General features: G+C 33.4%; 2 protein-coding genes and 1 long non-coding RNA gene across 5 annotated transcripts; 2 read left to right on the plus strand and 1 right to left on the minus strand.

The window, feature by feature from the left end:
- The first annotated feature begins 214 nt into the window (after positions 1-214).
- LOC105165455 (uncharacterized) lies at positions 215-4,929 on the plus strand. 2 transcript variants are annotated; one of them, XR_016064532.1, is made up of 4 exons: positions 215-547; positions 2,901-3,059; positions 3,298-3,350; positions 4,806-4,929. It is a non-coding gene; the product is annotated as an uncharacterized LOC105165455 (long non-coding RNA). The 2 variants fall into 2 exon arrangements; XR_848085.3 differs by lacking the exon at positions 4,806-4,929 and having other exon boundaries at positions 225-547; positions 3,298-3,493.
- Positions 4,930-6,883: 1,954 nt separating this feature from the next.
- LOC105165460 (respiratory burst oxidase homolog protein C) lies at positions 6,884-14,028 on the plus strand. Its single transcript, XM_011084482.3, has 12 exons — positions 6,884-7,583; positions 7,725-7,887; positions 7,989-8,037; positions 8,630-8,743; positions 8,826-9,242; positions 9,403-9,789; positions 9,866-9,961; positions 10,157-10,272; positions 10,412-10,514; positions 11,474-11,547; positions 13,022-13,584; positions 13,696-14,028. The coding sequence occupies exons 1-12, from the start codon at positions 7,010-7,012 to the stop codon at positions 13,803-13,805; spliced, it is 2,766 nt and encodes a 921-aa protein (XP_011082784.1). The 5' UTR covers positions 6,884-7,009; the 3' UTR covers positions 13,806-14,028.
- Positions 14,029-15,651: 1,623 nt separating this feature from the next.
- LOC105165470 (uncharacterized) lies at positions 15,652-22,051 on the minus strand. 2 transcript variants are annotated; one of them, XM_011084493.3, is made up of 12 exons: positions 21,841-22,051; positions 21,525-21,671; positions 20,770-20,890; positions 20,490-20,629; positions 20,269-20,413; positions 19,513-19,691; positions 18,631-18,874; positions 18,173-18,259; positions 17,914-18,059; positions 17,383-17,490; positions 17,035-17,123; positions 15,652-16,465 (listed from the first exon to the last, which is right to left on the minus strand). In XM_011084493.3, the coding sequence occupies exons 1-12, from the start codon at positions 21,907-21,909 to the stop codon at positions 15,949-15,951; spliced, it is 1,992 nt and encodes a 663-aa protein (XP_011082795.1). In that variant the 5' UTR covers positions 21,910-22,051; the 3' UTR covers positions 15,652-15,948. The 2 variants fall into 2 exon arrangements, with proteins under 2 accessions (XP_011082795.1, XP_020548014.1); XM_020692355.2 differs by lacking the exon at positions 17,383-17,490.
- Between the last annotated feature and the right edge of the window lie 50 nt (positions 22,052-22,101).

A 22,101-nucleotide genomic window follows, 5' to 3' on the forward strand; every position in this document is an offset into this window, starting at 1 on the left:
TTATTTCCGTTCAATGTCAATCACATAAGACATTATTCCAAAACCTCCTTGGAAACAAAAACAAATAATAATAATAATAATTAATATAATATCATAAACAAAACGATATACTTTATAAATTTAGAAGGGGTACTTTGATAATTTGAAAAAGATAGAGAGTGTTTCCACAATAAAATCACAAAAGTTTCTTATAATTTTATAAAAAGATTTGAAGCTAGAGGGGTAACATGGTATACACTCTTAACTCAGGGGTCAATATGTAATTTTTTATAAACTTCAGTTCTTGGTTTTGCCGCTACATGTGTGTGTACGTGTGTATATATTTAGAGAGAGAGATGAACAATGGTGAGGCGAAGTGCGTATTTGATTTGGAAAAGCCCTCAGTTTATCGATGCCATTCGAGAACGGGAATTAGATCTCCGAAGCTTGTTTTCTCTGAAAATTAGTTCCATCATTTCAATGTATATGTATGTGGTTGATGTATGGATGGTTAGTTTGAACAGGAAATAGAAAAGGTGTTATATCGACGAAGCCTGGTGCTACTCAGGTAAAGTTCCTCTTTTCTTCTCCTCATTAACAGTTTCAGTTTGCATATTGTTTTTGCCTCTCATTGAAGGTTAAAAAGTCTCGCACTCAAATTTGTTCTTATGAAAAATTTTCGTTAATTTATCTTCGTTTGTTGATTTTCTGAAGATTGTGTTGTGCTTTAATTTGGTTGTTCTAGTGATTTTCTTTCTGATTGTTGAATTACAGGAGTTGGACACCATTGATTTATCTGATTACGCTATTGTGAAGCTTGAAAGCTATCCCTACTTAAATCGCGTGGGCAGTTTGTTCTTGAACAATAATGGAATTACCCATGCCAATCCCAACATGAGTGTGCTTTTTCATTATCATTTCTATCCTTTTGGAAACCTGAAGCTTGAAAAAAGTGAAATTTACTGTCATTTTCTTTCATTAATGATTGGGTCTGGTTATTAGATAAAAACATATATGATACTAGTATTAGATGTAATTTCCTAAATGTGGGGGTTATGTGTAATTAGACCAAACTTGAGGGGAGGGCGCCTTGATCATTCCTATTGTTGTGACCGATTACCCTTCTCGGTTCTTGTATCTGGCTTAAAATCTGAGCCTATTCTGCTATAGAAATATTTCTTGTTTGTTTCTGTTCTTATTTTTGTTGTTTCAAAAATTTCAGTAATTATTGACTTGTAATAGAAAAAGGGGGTTTCGTACTCCAATCGCTTGTATATTAGTTTGGTAAGATTTGTCTGATAGCCACTCAACACCTATTTGTAATTATGGTCAATTTGGTTCATGGTTAACTATAAGAATGTGTCTATCAACCAAGTAGGTGAGTTGGCATTACTCTTCTATTTGAAGGAGAGGGTCCTAGGTTTGAACCCAGGTTGTTCCCAAATTCCCACCCAATTGTACTCAGAAAAAAAAAGAAAAAAGAGAAATATAAGAACAATTTGACCAGTTATAAAGACCGATGAAGTATTTATATCCTGTTCTTGCAAGTGAAACAGTTGGCAATATGCTATCCTTTTAACATGAACATAAAAGTAGTAACTTGAATCGATGCTTTTGACAGTAATTGGATTAATTTTCTGTGCATTGTCTGCACTCCTAGAAGATCCTGAGATCTTGAAATTAAACCTGAAATTTCGACAGACAGTTGAGTGAAACTTGTGCTTCCTTACAATGGAGAAATAAAGGGCAAAAACCAGAAGTTGCTTCCCTTAGTTAGTACTACAATTTGTAAATTTTGCAGAAAAGATCAAATATGTGGTGTTAAAGTGTCCAGTGAATGTGCTCCATTAATTTCTTTGTTTTGCTATATTATACCATTGTACATAGTAGCCCTTTGGCATGTCAGTGTATAGGCACTTGTTTGCTGTACCCATCACATGAAATATTCTTGCAGGCACTATAAGACTATGAGTCTCAAAAGTTTCCTATTTTAGAGGACAAGTGTTTGAAATAATTTAAAAATTAGTTGTGAAGAGTTGGAATTCCTTGGCTTTACCATCTGGTTTGGCCAAGACTTATGGTCCCGAGGTTCATGGTAGTAAGAAAAAGTCAAAGTTTAAGAATGAGTTTGCATAAGTCATATTTGTGACTTTAATGTCTTTGTCACAATGTTGTATTCCCGGGCACAGGCTCGTTATGAGAATTTATTGTGTTTTTCTATCTTCATGTGCCAAAAGAGGGATGCTTCTGTGTGTTTGCCTTACTAAGTAACCTATGTACCTTATGCAGTTATGTCCTTGTCGTGTATGTAAAAGTTAACGTGTTTGCTATTCTCATTGACCTTGTTGCTTTTGAACTTGTCTTGTTGAATAACATATGGTTGGTTCATGTCACTAAAAACTTATATAGTTGCATAGTTCTGCTATGATTATGGACATTTTGAAGTCTGGTGTTGAAGAAATAATGGTTTATTGAGCTGAGGAGCTCGTCATTGTCTGGTGAACGAACATAGCTCAAGCTCGAGCACGAGCTTGTCAAATCGAGCTCGAGCTCATTATATAAGATTCGAGCTCGAGCTTGAACTCTAAAAGCTCGTCGAGCTCGCCCTGGAGCCTTAAAATAAAAAAATCGAGCTCGAGCTCTAGCTCACCAAAAATGGTCCGAGCTTGACACGTTTACACTCCAATATCAACCTTTTTCACTTGCCTTGAATCTACTTCCTATTTTATCTGAAAACCTAATGATAATGGACAGTTGTAGTAATGGTAAATATTGTTGAACACTTCTCCACCTGCTTCGCGAGCATATGGATCCCACCCTTTTCATTCTTCTCAATAATTTCGTGTCATTTCAGATTGTCGCCTGTTATTATTGTATTAAAATTTTGGTATCTGATTAATTTTATGGTATGTTCTACACAGGCACCAAATCAGGTCAGCTTCCGGCTGATCCCAAAATCAATGACAGTGACAAAAGTGAAAGCCCCCAACTGGAAGATCTGATGAAAAACAAGCTAATAATGAAACTCAGCCGCTGAATCTGAACAAAAAAAAAATGATGGGCCTGCAAAAATGAAAGAGGTATTAATAATTACCAAAATATAGTTATATATATTTATATAGTTTACGGATTGGATTTGGTAGTAAAGTCGTGAATCGTGATCTTGTTTAGCTACCTTCATTAAGGTTTACTGATCTCTCTGAATCCTGTTATTATTTTTTGTTATGGAAACCAAGTTCCAAATTTGATCATAATTCGCCCACAATTTCTGATCTTTTGCATATGGATCTAACTCCTCTCTTTGCTTCTCTGGAATAGGTGGGTTCATATCTATGTGACAGGATAAACACATCATTCATGCATGAAATCAGGTTTTGAGTACGCTGAACCTATGTTTTGAGTGTATACCCCAATTTTTAAATTGTTCGATTTATTTTTCAATAATTACTTTTAGAAATTATTCTTTTTTAAAACCGTTAAAAGTTAATTATTATATTTTATTTATCATTCGTTATATCTATGAGTAATTTTTTTAATTTCTTCAATTAATCTTAAGAATTAATGCGGCTGGTTGTCATGTTTAGTTATAAACTATATTTGTATAATCAATTATGAAATTGCGAATACAAACCCGCCGTAACTAAGATCTCTACAAAGCGTAATTAGGTTCTGGAGCTCCTCAACTGGAGCATAATTGTCTATCTTGCAATGGCCTGCAGCGTGATGTTTGGAATTCTTTTTAAACCGTTTCTAAAACACTCCCTAAATTTAAGTCATATATATATATATATATGTTTGAATTAAATAGAAATAATGTCTCTACAAACACTCAGGTATTAGAAATGGTAAAACGGGGCAGGATTGTTTATGTAAATTATATCGACAACCCTTAAAGTTTTTGGGTTTAAATATACAAATATTCTCTATTTTTTATAAAATTATATGTACCTCTTCTTGAAGGGTGTTTGTGTAAATTTTTGTCATTAGATAAGAGGTATACTTGTAATTAAAGTGTAATTGTAATTTTATAAGAACCAGAAAATATTTGTGTTTTTAAATTTAATTATAAGGAGTGTCAATATCATTTACTGTACTTTGCAATAGCCATGTTTTTCAAACTAATCCCCAAACTTCTCGTGAACGTATGCTACGAGGAATATTAGAGCTAAAAAAAAAACTGACTATATTAAAATTGCATTATGATTTTATGCATTAAATGACAAATCGAAATAAAACTTACTACAATAATTTCTATAATCCTAATAGTAATAATGTTTATATAAAAACTGTCACTAGCTAGCAATAATTAGTGACAAAAAAATATGTATATAGTTGTCACTAAATTGTTATTATAATTTTATAATTGTGCCATTAATACATATATATAATTGTGATTCTATTCATAACTTTTATTACTAATTTATGATTATATCTTAATAAGATGAACATTATTAAAGATACATTGTTAATAGTAAATTTAATATTGATACTTAATATTTATCACTAAAATTATCTTTTTTGGTAGTGGTAGAATACATCCAAAAAAAAAAAAAGAAAAGAAAAGAAAAACTTCTTACAACTCTAATTAGTTGAAAATGGAAATCGTTCGGACACTCTTTTTGGCAAAAGAAAAAGCTTTAAATGATGTGGTTAAAGTTTAGGCGACTCAAAGAGAGAAAGGTATTTTGATATGATAATACTTTTTAGGGTAGTGGCATTCAAGAAATTGGACAAACAATCCCATCTTAAACAAGATCATATCTCATATTGTTTAGATATATAAACTCAAGATTTCAAGAAATCTTCTTTTTTTTTTTTGTTTCCAGCTCAGGTGGTAAAATTGAAGGTCCCAAGCCCCATTGTATGCATGGGATATTATTCTGCTGCATAGTAGTAATTGTTTGCTGTAATAATAGGAGGTATTTAGATCTAATTTATATAATATTATTGATGATCAGGGTATGATTGTTGTAATTATTTTTATTAGATATCGATTATCGACATAAATAATTGTAATAAATTTATTTCAATTAATAATAGTTCATCATTTTCAATTAAAAAAAAAACAGATCTAATTTTTATTTCATAAAAATGCTTACACCATATGCTAATCAAACAATAATTATTTACGACCTTAATATTTAATGAAAAATTCAGGATTTTAGATATGTAAAATTATGGACTTTAACAATCTTTGTACGCGTTGATCCGAATTATGTATTTTAAACACTTTGATTCTTGCAATAATATACCGTTTTTTCTTTAAAAAAAAAATTATGGACTTTAACTTTAACCATAACCATAACGTGAAGACTTTTATTCAATTTCCATCATAATTAGTGTCTGTTTAAAAAAAAAAAAAATGGGGGCGAGACATAGGGTTTCTTTATAAAAAAAAGTTGTGGTAGTACAATAAAGAGTTGTATGAAATAGGTAAAGTGATGGGAATGATGTGTATATTTGGCAATCAATCTACCAATCAACGTCCCATAATCATTCTCTATTTATATGTATATATATATCTTTTAATTTTGTGCATGTGATGAGATCAAAATTACAATTTTGGCTATTGCTTTAAAGCAGGGTCTGATTTTGCAGGCAACTCCCAAACTTTATTTGCTTTTGATATTATTGCGTCCTATTCTTATTTCAATGTCTAAAAAAGATAAGACACACACACCCAAAGAAAACAGCCCTATAAAAGATATTCTGTTATAATTAATTATTTATCATGATAATTAAAATTAGATTATGTATTAATTAATACAAATATCCCCTAACTCATTCTCAGTGCGCGATATTGTAATTTTATGAAAAGTATCAAGTTTTTGTAAATTTAATGAATTATTTAACATTTTCTCAAATAACTAACACAACACTTCAACAAATAAATTGAAGAAAAAAAATGAAATGAAAAGTTTAAGTAGAAAATAAGTGTTATGTATATCATCGACCAAGTTATTATCTATTTTTTGTAAAAATAAACAAATAAATTGAGAAATGTAGAAAATTAAGGTATGTGCATACATCTTCGACTATTAAAAAAATATTTTACATACTTTTTTTCAATTAAACAAGAGGAGTTGTCCTCATATAATAACATTAGTACATATGGAAGGATGGATTCGTAAATTTCTCATAAAAGTTGGTCTAAATTTTGATTCATCAAAAAATGATCATATATGAAAAACACAAATTTTGCAATGTTATGATAAGTTGAATAAATAAAACGTTAATATGATAAAGTATGAAAATGGGTATATATAATTCGAATGGTAAAATATGAGTTTACCCTTATATATATAAAATACATATTAATTTAAAAAATCATTCCAAGATTAATTTATATATAGATATTATAAAATTGAAAATTTAATCACAACTTTCTTAGCAGATTAATTTAAATTTATTTTACAATAATTAATTAGGGATCCAATGTTAACACTTGGAAGTTTCTATAAATCCTAATCCTCCCAATCCCATTAAACCATTTCTCCAACAAGTGATGAATAATTTATTTATTTATTTTGGCCTTGAATATCGTGAATAATTAATTCACTAACTATACTTCCACCTCTTAATTAATTGTACCCTAAAAGCCCCTCATGGACACCTCAATTCTTAGCTTGTGATGTCTGAAGAGAAAAAGAATATAATTTGTGTAAAAAAAAATCAATTAATTTTTCCCCATTACAAATTCAAGATGCACAGTGAATCGAGTCGATCACCGGTCCTTTTTCTTATTAGTTGAATCCATTTTTACCCATTATGCACATTGATGGCAAAACACACACCGCGTGAAGGTAAGAAAAAGGTTGAAGACTTGGTAAGAGAGGAGGACAAAAAGAGTAAGAAATTAAGAGGAAAAGTTTGTATGTTATTACATCAGAATTTCCGTATCTTTACCTTTATCATTAGTTAAAATGTTTGTATCAACATCAGCACCACCTTAAGTTTATCAGAAATTCAACACTTATATAATGCGACTGATCAATTATTAGTACGCAGTATCCTGCTTTGGGATTAAAAAATGCAAAGTCCACAAGATGACCACCACCACCACCACCGCCATCGCCAATCCGACACGGAGGTAATCGGCGGCGACAGAACGTCGTTTAGCGGTCCCTTAAGTGGGCCATTGAACAAGAGGGCTGGTGGTGGCAGAAAAAGTCCCCAGTTCAGCCACCCCGACACCCCCACCAGCGCAGCCACCGCGGATGACTACGTGGAGATCACCCTCGACGTTCGGGAAGACTCGGTGGCGGTGCACAGCGTTAAGGCCGCGGGAGGAGGCGAAGTGGAGGACCCTGGGCTGACCAAGCTCCTGGAAAAGAAGTCTTCATTCGCGAGAAATGCCCCAGCAAGAATTATTAGGCAGGTGTCCCTAGAGCTTAAGAGGTTGGCGTCATTCACGCGCCACCCTCATCCGGGGCGTAGACTTGACCGGACCAAATCAGGCGCCGCGTATGCACTGAAGGGACTCAAGTTTATCAGCCAGACCGACGGCGGCGCCGCCTGCTGGGCCGGCGTGGAGAACCGGTTCGATGAGCTGACAGCCACCACCAATGGATTGCTACCTCGTTCACTCTTTTGTGAATGCATTGGTAAACAAAAACATTATTACAACATCAAAAGTCTTAACTACCAACAACTAATATTTCTTGCATGATTATATATATATAATGAGGTGTGTGTGTGTGTGTGTGTTTCCATACATATACATATATTTTTATATGTATGTATAGGTATGAATAAGGAGTCAAAGGAGTTTGCCGGCGAGCTTTTCGATGCGCTTGCTCGCCGGAGAGGTATCGCCGGAGATTCGATCACTAAAGCACAGCTAAAAGAGTTCTGGGATCAGATTGCTGATCAGAGTTTCGATTCTCGACTTCAGACATTCTTCGACATGTAAGAACAAGAGTATATCTCGGATCGATCCATATAGTCATGATCCATACAGCAGCTGCAGTCACATGATTCTGAATATGGTTAATTTTAAATGTATATAGGGTTGATAAGGATGCGGATGGCAGGCTAACTGAGGATGAAGTCAGGGAGGTAAGTTCCAGGCTTCATTAATTTACTTTCTTATTTGGATTATTAATTACATATATTGTCTCTATGATTTGTGCTTAATATATATATATATATATATATGGATTTAAAATTGAATTCCTAGTCTAGGAGATGACATGAATTAAATAATATATATTCCTAATATTAATATTATATATATAAAATATATATGTGGAGGAAATAAATGGTTCATATATTTGGAGGATCGATGTTTGGGGTGAATTTATAACCTCTTAAAAGCATATTATAATATGTTTGAAAATTTATAAGATGTTAAAAATTACCGGTTTTTAAAGTATTTCATTAAAAATGCTTATAAAATTTTAAAATAAGATGTTATGAGATTTTTAAGTGTTTTTAGAGAAAAAGGGGCTCTCCTGACATACTTTTCAAATTTTAACAAGTTTTTTTTTAATTTGATCATATTAATTACAAAATTATTGTAATTAATCAATTTTATTTCTTCTGATCACCGTCATGGCCTAGATGAGAAATAGGACTTTACAATATGTATGTGTGCGTACGATTTTTCAAATAGTTAGTCTGCAATTTCAGTATTAGAATCTGTATGCAGATTATTAGCTTGAGTGCTTCTGCAAATAAGCTGTCAAATATCCAGAAGCAGGCTGATGAATATGCAAGACTGATAATGGAAGAACTAGACCCCGACAAGCTTGGTTACATAATGGTAAAATCCAACAACTTTAAATAAGCCATCAATGATTATATAAGCTGTAAGTTTCTGAAATTGATGCCAATGTACTGCACAGATAGAGAACTTGGAGGTGCTTCTGCTGCAAGGTCCGAGCCAGACGAGAGGCGAAAGCCGGAACCTGAGCAAAATGCTGAGCGAGAAGCTTAAGCCGACGCAAGACCATCCTCTCAAGAGGTGGTACAGAGATTTTCACTACTCTTTGCTGGATAATTGGCAGAGGGTTTGGGTGATGGGTGTGTGGATTGGAGCTATGGTTGGGCTCTTTGCTTACAAGTATGTGGAGTACAGAAATCGGGCCGTTTTTGGTGTGATGGGGCACTGTGTATGCATGGCGAAGGGCGCTGCCGAGACGCTGAAGCTGAACATGGCGCTGATTTTGCTGCCGGTGTGCCGGAACACCATCACCTGGCTGAGGAACATGACCAGGCTTGGAGTGGCTGTTCCCTTTGATGATAATCTTAACTTCCATAAAGTGAGTTGACCCATTCTTGACTTTTTTGAATAGTTACGGTTGGGAGCTGGTTTAGGTGATCTCCATTCATGGTGGACAGTAAAGATGGTATCAAATTACTTGTTGGTTCAAACAACGGCCAATATATTCTGTTCCACTAACTATGCTGGTTTGCAATTAGGTGATTGCCATTGCAATAGCCATTGGGGTTGGAATACACGGGATTAGCCATCTAGCTTGCGACTTCCCCCGCCTCCTCAAAGCTAGGCCGGAGAAATATAGGCCGATGGAGGCCTACTTCGGCCACCAGCCAACAAGCTATTGGCATTTTGTGAAGGGATGCGAAGGTTGGACAGGAATCGCGATGGTGGTTCTAATGGCTATAGCCTTCACACTCGCGTCGCCCTGGTTTAGGAGAAACAAAGTGAATCTACCAAAACCACTGAAAAAACTCGCGGGGTTCAACGCCTTTTGGTACTCACATCAGTACTTATTCCTCGTCGTATATGCCCTCCTCCTTGTTCATAGCATCAAACTCTATTTGACCCATAAATGGTACAAGAAAACGGTTCGTACAAATTAACTCTATCCATATACATATCACACATGACAATCTGTTCGAAACATCATTGTTTGATCAACAGACATGGATGTATCTCGCAATTCCTATCTTGCTCTATGCTGGCGAAAGACTGATCAGGGCGTTCAGGTCCAGCATCAAGCCCGTCAAGATTCTTAAGGTAAAATATTATTTTTTAGAATTACTCAACATATATATATATATATATATATAACTATAGTAATTGGAATAATAATATGTATATATATATAATATGATGAATTTGAACATATATAATAAAATATATTAGTGTTTATAAGAATAATTGCGTGCATGTGTCCTAACAAATTAAAGCACAAATTATATGGGAATGAAGGTGGCAGTGTACCCTGGAAATGTGCTAGCACTGCACATGTCAAAGCCTCAAGGATTCAAATACAAAAGTGGTCAATACATTTTTGTCAACTGCGCAGCTGTTTCTCCATTCGAATGGTAACATATTTTTGCCAACAACCATCATCATCATAATTAAATATTAATTCTTTTCTATTGTTATTACATTATTATCATTATCATTAATTAATAATATAATATCATAATAATAAGATGTTGGAAAATGGATGGATTGCAGGCACCCTTTTTCAATAACTTCAGCACCTATGGATGATTATGTGAGTGTTCACATTCGGACACTTGGTGATTGGACTAGACAACTTAAACTTGTTTTCTCACAGGTCTATTTTCTTTTCCAAATTAATTATCTTTATTGTTCTTCATTATTGTAATTAAGAGAGATAAGGAGTATATATTCTGGTTAAATTTGTCAAGAAAATCTTATTATAAGATATTTTTAGAACATTAATTAAGTTTTTTTTCTAATGAAATAGGATTAATGAAGCTTATAAAATATATATAATTACATGAAATTTTAATTAATATGATCATATCTAAAGAAAAAGAATAAGTACACTTCTTATTCTTCTTCAAGAAAAATTTGGAAGTCCCTAATATTTTCTTTTTAAATTTTATAAAATCATATTCTTTTAAAAAAAATATGATATACTTTTCAGCATTGTATAAGATATTCTGAAAAAAAAATATAATTAAGTTCACCGGAATATCTTCTTAGCGACCTAACATAATTTACTTTAATTGATATGATAATTATATATTGATAGGTCCCACTCAAATATATATATATGTATATATATAGGTGGATTTTTTCAAAGATATGAACTTTGAGAAAATAACATGATATGGTTGACAATAATCAACTTTATCACATTACGATCCATTGATAATGTGTAATGTCCCCACAATCCATCAACATATATTACATTATAAATATATAGAATTTTGTCTTATTTTTGTTGTCCTAAAACACCCAAATAATTTTATTATTATTTATTATTATTTTAATCATTGCGACAATAATCCTACGCAAATGCAAGCTGGTTGGATCTATTTGAATTTTTTTTTTCACATTTTAATATTACACACTGGTGTCAATTCAATACGTAATTAATACATACATATTTTCAGTTAAAAAAATAATAATTAAAATATAATTTAAAATTAAAGTCATATATAATACACATATATAAATATAATATCAACACGTATTTTCCAAAAGTGTGATAAAAAATACTTGGTGTGATTTACGTGTGGGGTTATGGTTTTGGGCGTTTGGTAGGTTTGTCAGCCGCCGCCTACCGGAAAAAGTGGTCTCCTCAGAGCTGACTGTTTGCAAGAAGAGAATAATCCCAAGTAAGTCCATTTCCAACTTCTATGCATTAATTCATTTTTAAGGGAGTTTTTTAGTAAAACTTTGTGCTTTTGAAAGAGGAATAATTACATTTACACACCTAATATATAATTTGATAAAATAAATTATTTTTATTTTCTTTTGTATAATTGTAAAAACTATTCTTATAATAAAAAAAATAAGTAATTTGGGTAATAATGTTGACATTTCTTAGAGTGTATATACAATTTTTCAAAAAGTATGAGTGATTTACAATAAATGATCTAGACCTTTTTTGCAGTGTATATGTAATTTCTAAAAGCTAGGGGTTGTTAAGTAAATAGAGCATATATTAGGGATGTAAATATAATATTCTCTTTAAAAATGATTAAATAGAAAAAAAAAATGACGTTGGGAGCATCCTTAAATATTTGTTATAAGTATGGAAAAAGAAATTGGTGTATCATCGATTTATTTGTTAAATAAGTCAATGAAATTTAATTTGGTTGATGACGTTGAGGCTCCACCACTATAAGTTCATACGTTAAAGTGCTATCTTTAACCGTTTTGAAAAGCAAAAATTGTCTTCTCAAACACCTCAAAAGTGATTTTTTTAATCTAAAAGTTGAAAAACACTTCTAAGAAGCTCGCGCAAACACTCCCTGATTAATTCAACTAAAAGCTCTTAAACATTTAAAATAATTTTTACGAATGACATGTTAGCTAAGTTGGATTTATTTTAGTAGAATCAATTAAATGGTAATTGATACGTCATTAACGTGGCTGGTGAAAACTACCTAATATATGTGAGGGTTGAATGGTAAATATTAAAAAATTGAAGGACCTTAAGTAATTAAATATATTCTTACATTGTATCTTGCGTAGGCTGTTTAATGAATTATTGGATGTTCCTTAAAGAATGCTAGAAAACTGACAACAAATTCGGAGAAAAATCATTGATCATAATCATTTTTGGTCTCGTTTAGAAATGGACGTTTAACAAGCAGTGAAAACTGACCCCTATGACTATATTTCAAGAATACTTAGGATTAAATTCAGAGGTGTTTATAAAATAGTTATTAGAGCCTATAAAATTTTAAATCTTTTTAATTAAGAATCATTTTTTTATATAGCAATAAAGATTTGAAGTTTATTCAAAAATAAGTTTTGAATTATTTAATAAAATAAGATGATGGAAGTTTATAAAACGTCTAGTATTGTAGATGTTGTAATTAATATGATTAAAATTGGATGATCTTATTAAGATCTTACTTGTTAAAAAAAAATATTGTAAGTTCCTATGATCTTAATTATCTTATAAATCTTATAATCTATTGTTCTATTAAAATTATGAAATATCTCATAAAAATATCCTAAAGAGTTTACTGAACACCCTGTTGTTTTGATCAAAACTCAAATATCATAGTGAAAATATGTGATTAGACACTATATTACAAATGAAAACATTTAATGTTCATTTGTATACCTATTACATAGCTTCCCTAGGGTTTTGATTGACGGTCCGTATGGAGCACCAACACAAGACTACAAGGACTACGATGTGGTCCTACTAGTAGGGCTAGGCATTGGTGCAACGCCGATGATCAGTGTCGTCAAGGACATCGTCAACAACATTAAGGCAATGGAGGAGGATGAAAATGCAGTGGAGGGAGTTGGAGGTGGCAACGGCCCTCCTTCAACCCATTTAACGCCTAAACGAAAAACTGGATCAGGGAGTGGTCGGCAGGACTTTAGGACGAGGAGGGCGTACTTCTATTGGGTGACAAGGGAACAAGGTTCATTTGAATGGTTTAAGGGAGTTATGAACGAGGTTGCTGAAATGGATCACAAAAGAGTCATTGAAATGCACAACTATTGCACTAGCGTCTATGAAGAAGGAGATGCCCGTTCTGCTTTGATTGCTATGCTTCAATCAATCAACCATGCCAAGAATGGAGTCGACATCGTCTCTGGGACGAGGGTTATGTCCCACTTTGCGAAGCCTAACTGGAAATCGGTCTACAAAGGAATTGCCCTTAATCATCCTAATGCAAGAGTTGGTAAGTTTCTAATCAAAACTTTCATATAAAATATCTTTTAATAATATATAGGACAAAATTTTTATTTTTCTTTTCAATTTTATCCTTACTGATCAAGAAAATGATTTGCAGGAGTGTTTTACTGTGGGGCACCACCACCAGTGAAGGAGCTAAAACAGCTAGCTTATGATTTTTCACACAAGACCTCCACCAAATTTGAGTTCCACAAAGAGAACTTTTGATCTCATCAAGAATCTTGATGACAAGATTTTCTTGATGAATGTGATGGGATTAAAGGTGTGAGCTCCACAGACCCTAGATTTCTAATATGCTCCCCTTCCGTACAGTTATTGTTGTCACATTAAGTTGATCACATTTGGATGGACCACCAACATTAGTTACCAACCCACCATCAATAGTGGAGATTAAGTCAGATAATTCAAGTTTTTTAATTTATTTTTTAAATATTTTAAAGATTTTAATTTTTTTTTTTAGAATTAACATAAAGTATGGGTGGAGCAACAAAATTTGACACATATCCCTAAATGATGTGTCATTCATTACAACTAATGAACAAAGCACATGATGCAGATTAGAGAATCTCCAAAGTTTAAGAGATTTTGACTTTCATCATTACTATATATTGGAACGGGTTTTGAAAATTATAGATCGCTTACAAAAATCTCTACAAACTACCCATTAATATAACTTTTACATCAATAAAAACAAAAAAAATCAAATATATAATTTTTTGAAGGGGATAAAAACAATATGCTATTACTTAGTGACTCAACATGTATCAGTAAGTGTTTTGGTAAGCATATATGCATAGGGAAGATGGAAATTTCCAAGAGTGATCTCACAAAGGAATCATGCTTGAATCAGCTAAAGACAAGTTGTGGGTGGTCCAATTTTTTTAATTCATTGAAGATAGTAAGTAGATGATGATGGTGAAGTAGTGGGATGGGGAATATATAATTTACAAAACAACACGCTAATTTATACATGGACCCATATAAATGTATGTACATATATGTGCACGCGCGATGTGCTTCTTTCTTTATTTCTAAAGAAAAGGCCTTTTGCACATGTCTAATCAGGTTTGTTAGATCGCATTTGATCTCACTCACATGTGGACTCTATAAATCAATGATTGGGATATTGACTAACCAGCAAATCCAAATGCACCCTTAAGAATTTTCAATATTCTTTTCAAAACTTTATCTGTACAAATGATCCACCAACGCTTCACACATTACTAGTAACAATATCCATTTTTAACCAACACTTGAGTTTCTTAACAATCTTTAATTTTTAGGACAATCTGAATCTTATATTACAAATTATTGTTATATCTCATATTTATAACATCAAATATATTAAAAAAGCCCGACCAACTAAATCTTAGGTAAAAATGCAATGTCATCGCATCATGTCAACTTTTGTCTACCAATCAAATCAAAGCACATCTCAACTAATGGGACCAGACAAATAAAACGAGTTGGAACCACAATATGTTTTGTTTTACCAATTACGGACGCGTTAGTGTATTGTATATAAATTAATGTTCAGTAGTATAATATTATAAAGTCTATTTTCGCAATATGATAAAAAGCGATTAGGTGTTATTCAAATGATAAAATTTTATAGCATTATGAATTCAATTCTCATGAATATATATATATATATGTAAGTATAACAACTTTTATTCTTTTGGATGCATTTTTTAGTTTTAAACAATTGATGTATTTAATCAGCATTTAATGTCTAAATGTACCTTAATGTAATCAATCTTATCTAATAAAAGAAAAAACACACAGAGGGCAATTTGAATCTTGGAGCCTAAATCCAATTGATTCTGCTTACTACTGAAGTCGCATGTTTAAACTATTTCACAAAACAATAGTGTACATTCACATGTTCTAGTTTAAGAAATAAAATGAAATGTCATCGAAATTTTATTCGAGTTGTGGTGATGGTGTTTAAAGAAACCTCATAGGCTACATAAACTGTATGTTTTAATCTCAGCACTCTATACATGAGGTGGAGTAACTAAACACTAAAGCGAAGAGTTAATAAGATGAAAGATAATCCTAAAGAAGAAGTATAAATGTTCGTATAATTTTACCCACACCAGTAGCTATATTAAGGAATGAAGATGTTGAACAACCTCAGTCTTGTTTGACTATGAAACAAAACCATACTTGTTAAGTGCAACTTATACTGTTCTAGCAAAAAAAGTTATCTTTTAATGCAAATGAAAGTTACCCAAAGAACATTATCCCACAATATCTTTTGCATGGTGAGTGTGTACGATATCTATCCCAAGAGGACATAGAACATGCAATAATTTGGCATATATTGATAGTAAATGAAGTAGAAGATTTACCGCATATGATTTGTTTTGCTATCTCTTCCCTTCTTTATCCTCTGGAAATTGGGCTTTATTGGTTGGCTTAATATTGGGCCTTGATCTGCAGTGTCGGTGGACTTATACGGTATCAGGGGCTTCTTTGCCGGTGCAGAAAGAGTGATTGACATTGTTGGTGAAACTGCTTTTCTTTTTAGCTGCCTAGGGAGTTCCAGCCTCTCAAGGATTCTTGAAGTTTTCTCATCCACTTGCCTGTTACTTTGTGATGGTGACATAACCACTTGATCTAGCTTTAAGTTGGAAATGCATGTTGGAGAATGTATGCCTTTAAGTTCGGTGACGACAAGTTGTTCCCATTCTTCTGTAAGACATGGTCCAGCTTTCTTTTCTTCAGGTTTAGGATCAAAGTGTGACAATTCATCTACTGGGATGACAACTGTGCCTGCTGCTTGTATTGGCGGTTGAGCTTCAGGACTCCGGAGGTTGGAGTTTGATGATGAGATTACTTCTTTGCTTTTAGGAAGTATAGCCCTGCAACACAAAGATGGTGACTAATGCTTGATATGCTTCGAGATGGTAACAACAAAAGGCATCACTGTTAACCCAGAAATCATTGAAGAACTAAAACCTACTGTTTTATTATTATATTACTTGTAGTATGATTCAAGTTCAGCTCCTAAGTCTACTCACCACCAACAATAATAGCATTGTCAATGCTTTAAGAAATCTGCAACAAGTAAATTCATTCTAATAAGCATTTTTTCTAGAATCTTATTTGCTTGTAGACTTTTCTGTCAGTTCATTAAAAATGGAGTTGAATGATGAGGCAGATGACTGAATTTGTTTCTCTATGGCACGCCTGCCAACTCTCAGTGAGTATCGGTTTAACCACTGCAGACTTGGAGCTAATCTTGTAAACATAATCTGGGACCTGTAACCGTTAGTTTGGCATTAAACTTGGGCATACTTGTTCTCTTGCAAAGTTATTATTTCAATAACTGGCAGTAGTTCTTCCCTTTCAGAAGAGTTTGGAATTAAACATGGGCATACTTGTACTTTTGCTGACAGAAATTTAAATACAAGAGTCACGAGATAATTACCCAAATTGCAGGCTTTCTTTAACAAGCAAGTTCAGTTTTTGATGAAGACCTCTGTCATGCTGGATTGGATTATAGTCACTTACCCCCAACTGGGAATAAGAAAACATTGCAGTTTATTATGAGAGCGAAAAGAAAGAGAAGTTGTTATGGGCTAAAACGATCATGAATATCACCAAAATAATGAGCTAAATTATCAACTTCTGCCTGTGCAATTATCAAAGAAAAGAACTTCAGTCTTTGCACCTTAATACTGTCACGTAGCTTCAGAAATAGAAATTAGAAACCAAAAATGCAATTGCACATGTTAAAAGAGTAATCCTAAAGAACATAGAAATAGTAGGATTCAACCTTCAGCAAAGAGGCTTGAACTGTGTTTTCAATCTCTTCAACTGCAATGGAGCTAATGAATTGGCTGACATCAGGGATAGGCAAAAATTCCTCTGATGCGGAAAGCCTCTGAAAAATTTACATATTTGATACAGATATTGATTAAAAATTGACAAGAAGGAAATGGGAAGGAACTTGGGTGAAGTTTCTGAGAGAAACAATGATACTGTTACAATGGAAACAAGAAAAAAGAAGTTGACTTGTAAATTTAACAGAATGACAAAAGGTCCTAATCACATCAACCACAATTTCTTTCCTATCAAAAGTTCCTTCAGTAACTAGTGTGGTAATAAGCATTTCAACCCTTTTTTCTGTTAATTCTTTCAGTAGTTTAAAATTTGAATTAGAAGCGAAACAAAATTCTGAAAAGGTGAAGAAATAATCAAGACTTTGAAGGCTCAAAGTAAAAGAAAAAAAGAGTTTCTCTTAAAGGATATGCACACAGAGTACACAATCCACAGAGATGGGAAGAGAGACTCAGAAAGCAATTACCCTGAGAAGCATCAGCCCTTTGTCTGAAGGTAAAAGAATATAATAGCACCGGAATGAAATCTCCATTGCAGTTTCAATGTTACAATTAGAAGAGCAAACCAAACCCTGATCAAGTGAATTTAAGACACTGCATACCGCCTGAAAGACTGCAAACCAGAATACATGAAAGATGAAATCAGTTTCAGCTCATGAGAAATAGTATACTACAATACCGACAAAGAAAAATATGAACACAAGATTAAGAGAGCTATCCACACACGTTGGTTGTTTTGCTCTGATTTGTCATTCTCATCTGAATCATGCAAAGTTGATGGAGTAACAAAGTAGGTGGGACCCATTATTAGCCCTGTCGAGACCCGATCAACAGATATAAATATAAGAGAACGTAAAATAAAGAATTATTTGCAGCTAAAATTCCTAGGTATAAAACTGTCTAGTTAAGGGGAGATCTACTATCTTCGCAACAATGAAAGACAACAACTACAACAAGAGGGGATTCGGCAACATCATTGCACACACATAAATTTCACCCGACCTTACCTTTGCCACAAACAAAAGGAAACGGAAATTCTGTTTGTCCGAGCATAAACTTAACCCAGTGGAGCCTTATTTGTTTGGGGGAAAATGCAATAGGATAAGGTAACTTAACTTCAGACATGCAAATAAAGCACAAAGTGAATCCTGCCAAAACAAATCCGCCTTCTTTCAGAGATGTACCTTCACTTAGAGATCCTAAGTTGGTTCTCTGAATGACAATGAAGTTAATACGTGAAGAAACTTGCTTTAGCTTTGGACTGCCACGGAATGAGGGCATATATAGTGTTGTTTGTTCACCAACCCTGACAGAGTTCTCAATTATATCTAAAGCTCCAAGATCATCATTGGTTACTGGACAAGAAGAAGACCTCTTGGTCTCATTCACATTTGCGTTGTCCAATGGAATGCCATGGCATCTGCATGTCTGCTTAAATAGAATACTACTGTGATGCACATTTCATAATCACAGTTAACACACTGCCCCATTGGAAGCAAGTGAAATGGAGGTAAAGTAATGATTCTTCATTCAAGAGAAGAATACTGATTGGTGCACCAGATGCATTATCTCAAACATGAATATTTTAGCAGTTTTGCAGTTCTTAACCCAAAATAATTCAACACTATGGAAAAGTAATCTTTACATTATGACAGGAACGGGCAATGTAAAAAATGCTTGGTAAAAGCCAACTCAGAATATTTTGCTTCCGAGCTCCTAAATAGTGACGATTCTGATTACTAGCACTTCAAGCTAGTTTAACCTCCATAAGCAGATGTTCAACGTATATATCACTCGAAGTAAATGGATTTTTAGCTGTCCCAATAACATAATAGTACTTAAACTTTATAGTTCTGTCTCAGATATTTTAATTAGTGCAAATTTGAGGTATTACATAAGTGTATACATGTTATGTGTATAGCATAGAATTAAGCAATAGTTTAAGCATGTATGCTATGCTGGAATAGTGTACAGATCTCAGGATCTTAGGAGAAAACATCCAGAATTCCAGAATCAATAAAATTCTCATGCAACATTTTTCGTTTCCATGAAAGATATAAAGATACCTGACAAAAAATGAACTCATCAACTATGGGATTGAAAGATGTGCACAAGTTGCAGGATATCTGGTTCAGAGTGCTTATTAAATTGGTTTTGAAGATAAAATGAGCTTGTAATGGTTCTTCCTTGTCATCCTTTAACTCCTGAAACCATCTTTTTGCAAAGCCATGCAGTACCTGTTGATCTGAAAATTTAATTTCCATAAACGTCTCAAATGAAAATTTCTTGCACATCAATACAATTCTGGGTAACAAGATTGTGGACTCTTAACATTCACTCTGTCTCTAATCTGATAGATAGAGTACTCTCACCTTACCTAACTCAAGACAATGAAAATTCTCATTTTTCCTTGGCTCGTAAAGTTAAAGAAACACCCTACCAGATCTTGAACATTGGCCCAGGTATGGCAGGTAAACCACAAAGGTAATTTCTTCCTCCCCAACCAGAAAAATTATTATTTCTTTCCAGGCAATCCATCATTTATGCTGAGCTGATATAATGATCCTAAAGAGTGGACAATTATAACTCAAGAAAGAAAAATCCCAATCAAAGATTTGGTGCAACACCATGGCCATAATGTGGCATTCTCATTGCAGAAATTTTAGAAGAATGCAACAACTTTGACCTTTTCTATTACAAATAAAGAGGGGTGTACAGTCAAAACTATTCTGTGTTTAATATATAGTGATATTAAAACAAGAAGTTATCATCCATAAATAGTAAAAATCTAAGATTTAAAACTTGTTAAACAAGTGCTTAACTTGGAACACATGTCTGAAATGAGCAGTTTTTCAGAGAACCAATTTGCTTCACTAAGTGGTTGATATTTTCAGTGAAATCACCAAGGTAGCTTGATGTTTGCTCCAACAAAATAAATTCCATAGAAATACGCTTGTCAACCGCATCCTGTCAAAAAAGTCTTTGATTATTAAATATAATCGCTAACATTGTGAACTGAATAGACGGGTGAAAATTGGCTCACTGTCAGAGCTTTCATTGTCACGGAGTCCAGGGTATCAACAAGACAAGAACTTATAAAGATCACTTTTCTTGCAACATTTTTATCATGATCTCCCCAAGCGTAAATAGTTTTTGCACTCAGAACATCTGCCAGCTTCAGGTCTGCTACAAATCATAATAAAATATAAAAAATTGAGCCATAAGAACTATGGTCAAAATTAATAGTTTGTTTCCCACAAATACAGCTGCATGTGATTATCATAAGAAGTTCTAGCACAATGAAGGAACAGAAAAGATATTACCCTTATATATGCATACAGAATTACTGTATTCAGGCAAGAAAGCATCAGTGGGCAGATTGTTCAGAGCATGGTGAAGATCACGCAGATTGAAGTTTCCATGTGGAGCATATGCAATCTTCAGCTGTACACAGTAAAATTTCCCATCTCTTAAATTCTATCATCAGTCAATTTACTCTTTGAATGAAAAATTTGAGAAGAAATACTATTTCTCATGCACAGAAAATAAAATTAGGGAACAAATAAGACCATCATATTTTGGCATACAGGAAAGTACAAAAAGTATTTCAACTTTTTGACTAAAATAACTCAACATTGCATACAGTTCCTGAAATTGTGTAACGCACAGAAAGAAAAACCATGATAATCCAAAAGCTGATGTAAGGCACATACAGAGAGGAAGGAAGTACAGCAGTAGTGTGAGTAAAACATTTTAGAAATTTCCATTAAGAATTTACTCCAATGATAAGTTGAAGCATTAACATGTATACATGCAATATAATTTTGCTTTTCTCAGAGCATCAACCTCTAGACCATCAACCTCTAGACAGTTAATTATTATTTCGCTCAAGAATAGAAAATTATTGCTCGCATTGAATGACCAAAAACCTAAGTTGAATGTTTCGTTTAGTGAAGAACCAAAAGGATAGCTTAAACTATATTATAATCAGCTTTAGAAAAACGGAAATAATATAAAAATAAGTTATACAGGCACAGCACCGAGTTTAAGAGTTGGTACAATAGTTGAACGGAAATACCTCATCAGAACAAGAAGTTCGATTCCGCAAGACATAGCATAGTCCAATGCAATCAAGCAGAGGCTTCGAAGTCGAATGAACGCTATCAGAACTATTGTTAATCTTCCGGCACGAAACTGCATAGTAATTTGCAAGCTGCAACAACGACTGGTACAGTAGAAAAAATCAAGTGAAAATCGAAATCAAATCCAATTTCATCTACGAAATAATTCTGAGTTTATCTGATCTTATCGAGAAAATGAATTTCACACTGCAATCGATAAAATTGACTTGTTCGAGAACAATTCATGTGTATAACTTAGGTTAGTGTGCATACCTGCTTCAGATCTCGAAGAACAGGAGGCGACAAGCTCCGCAAGTCCAACACGAACCAAAGCAACATCATTTTTATGCTCTTCTTTTCGCTTTTAAGAAAATTCTTCGCTATGGAGAAATGTAAGAGTGAGTTTTTTCCGGTTTGTATGCTCCAGAGGAGTCTTGAGTCTCAGGTTTTGGCGCGTAATATTCTGCTTTTATTAGCAGAATCAATCGCCTCCTTGTTTTGTTTTAATTCCATCTTTCACCTTTTTGCTCTTAG

This window comes from Sesamum indicum, linkage group LG1 (assembly GCF_026168435.1).
Source record: "Sesamum indicum cultivar Baizhima isolate 11 linkage group LG1, ASM2616843v1, whole genome shotgun sequence".
NCBI classification, from domain to species: Eukaryota; Viridiplantae; Streptophyta; class Magnoliopsida; order Lamiales; family Pedaliaceae; genus Sesamum; species Sesamum indicum.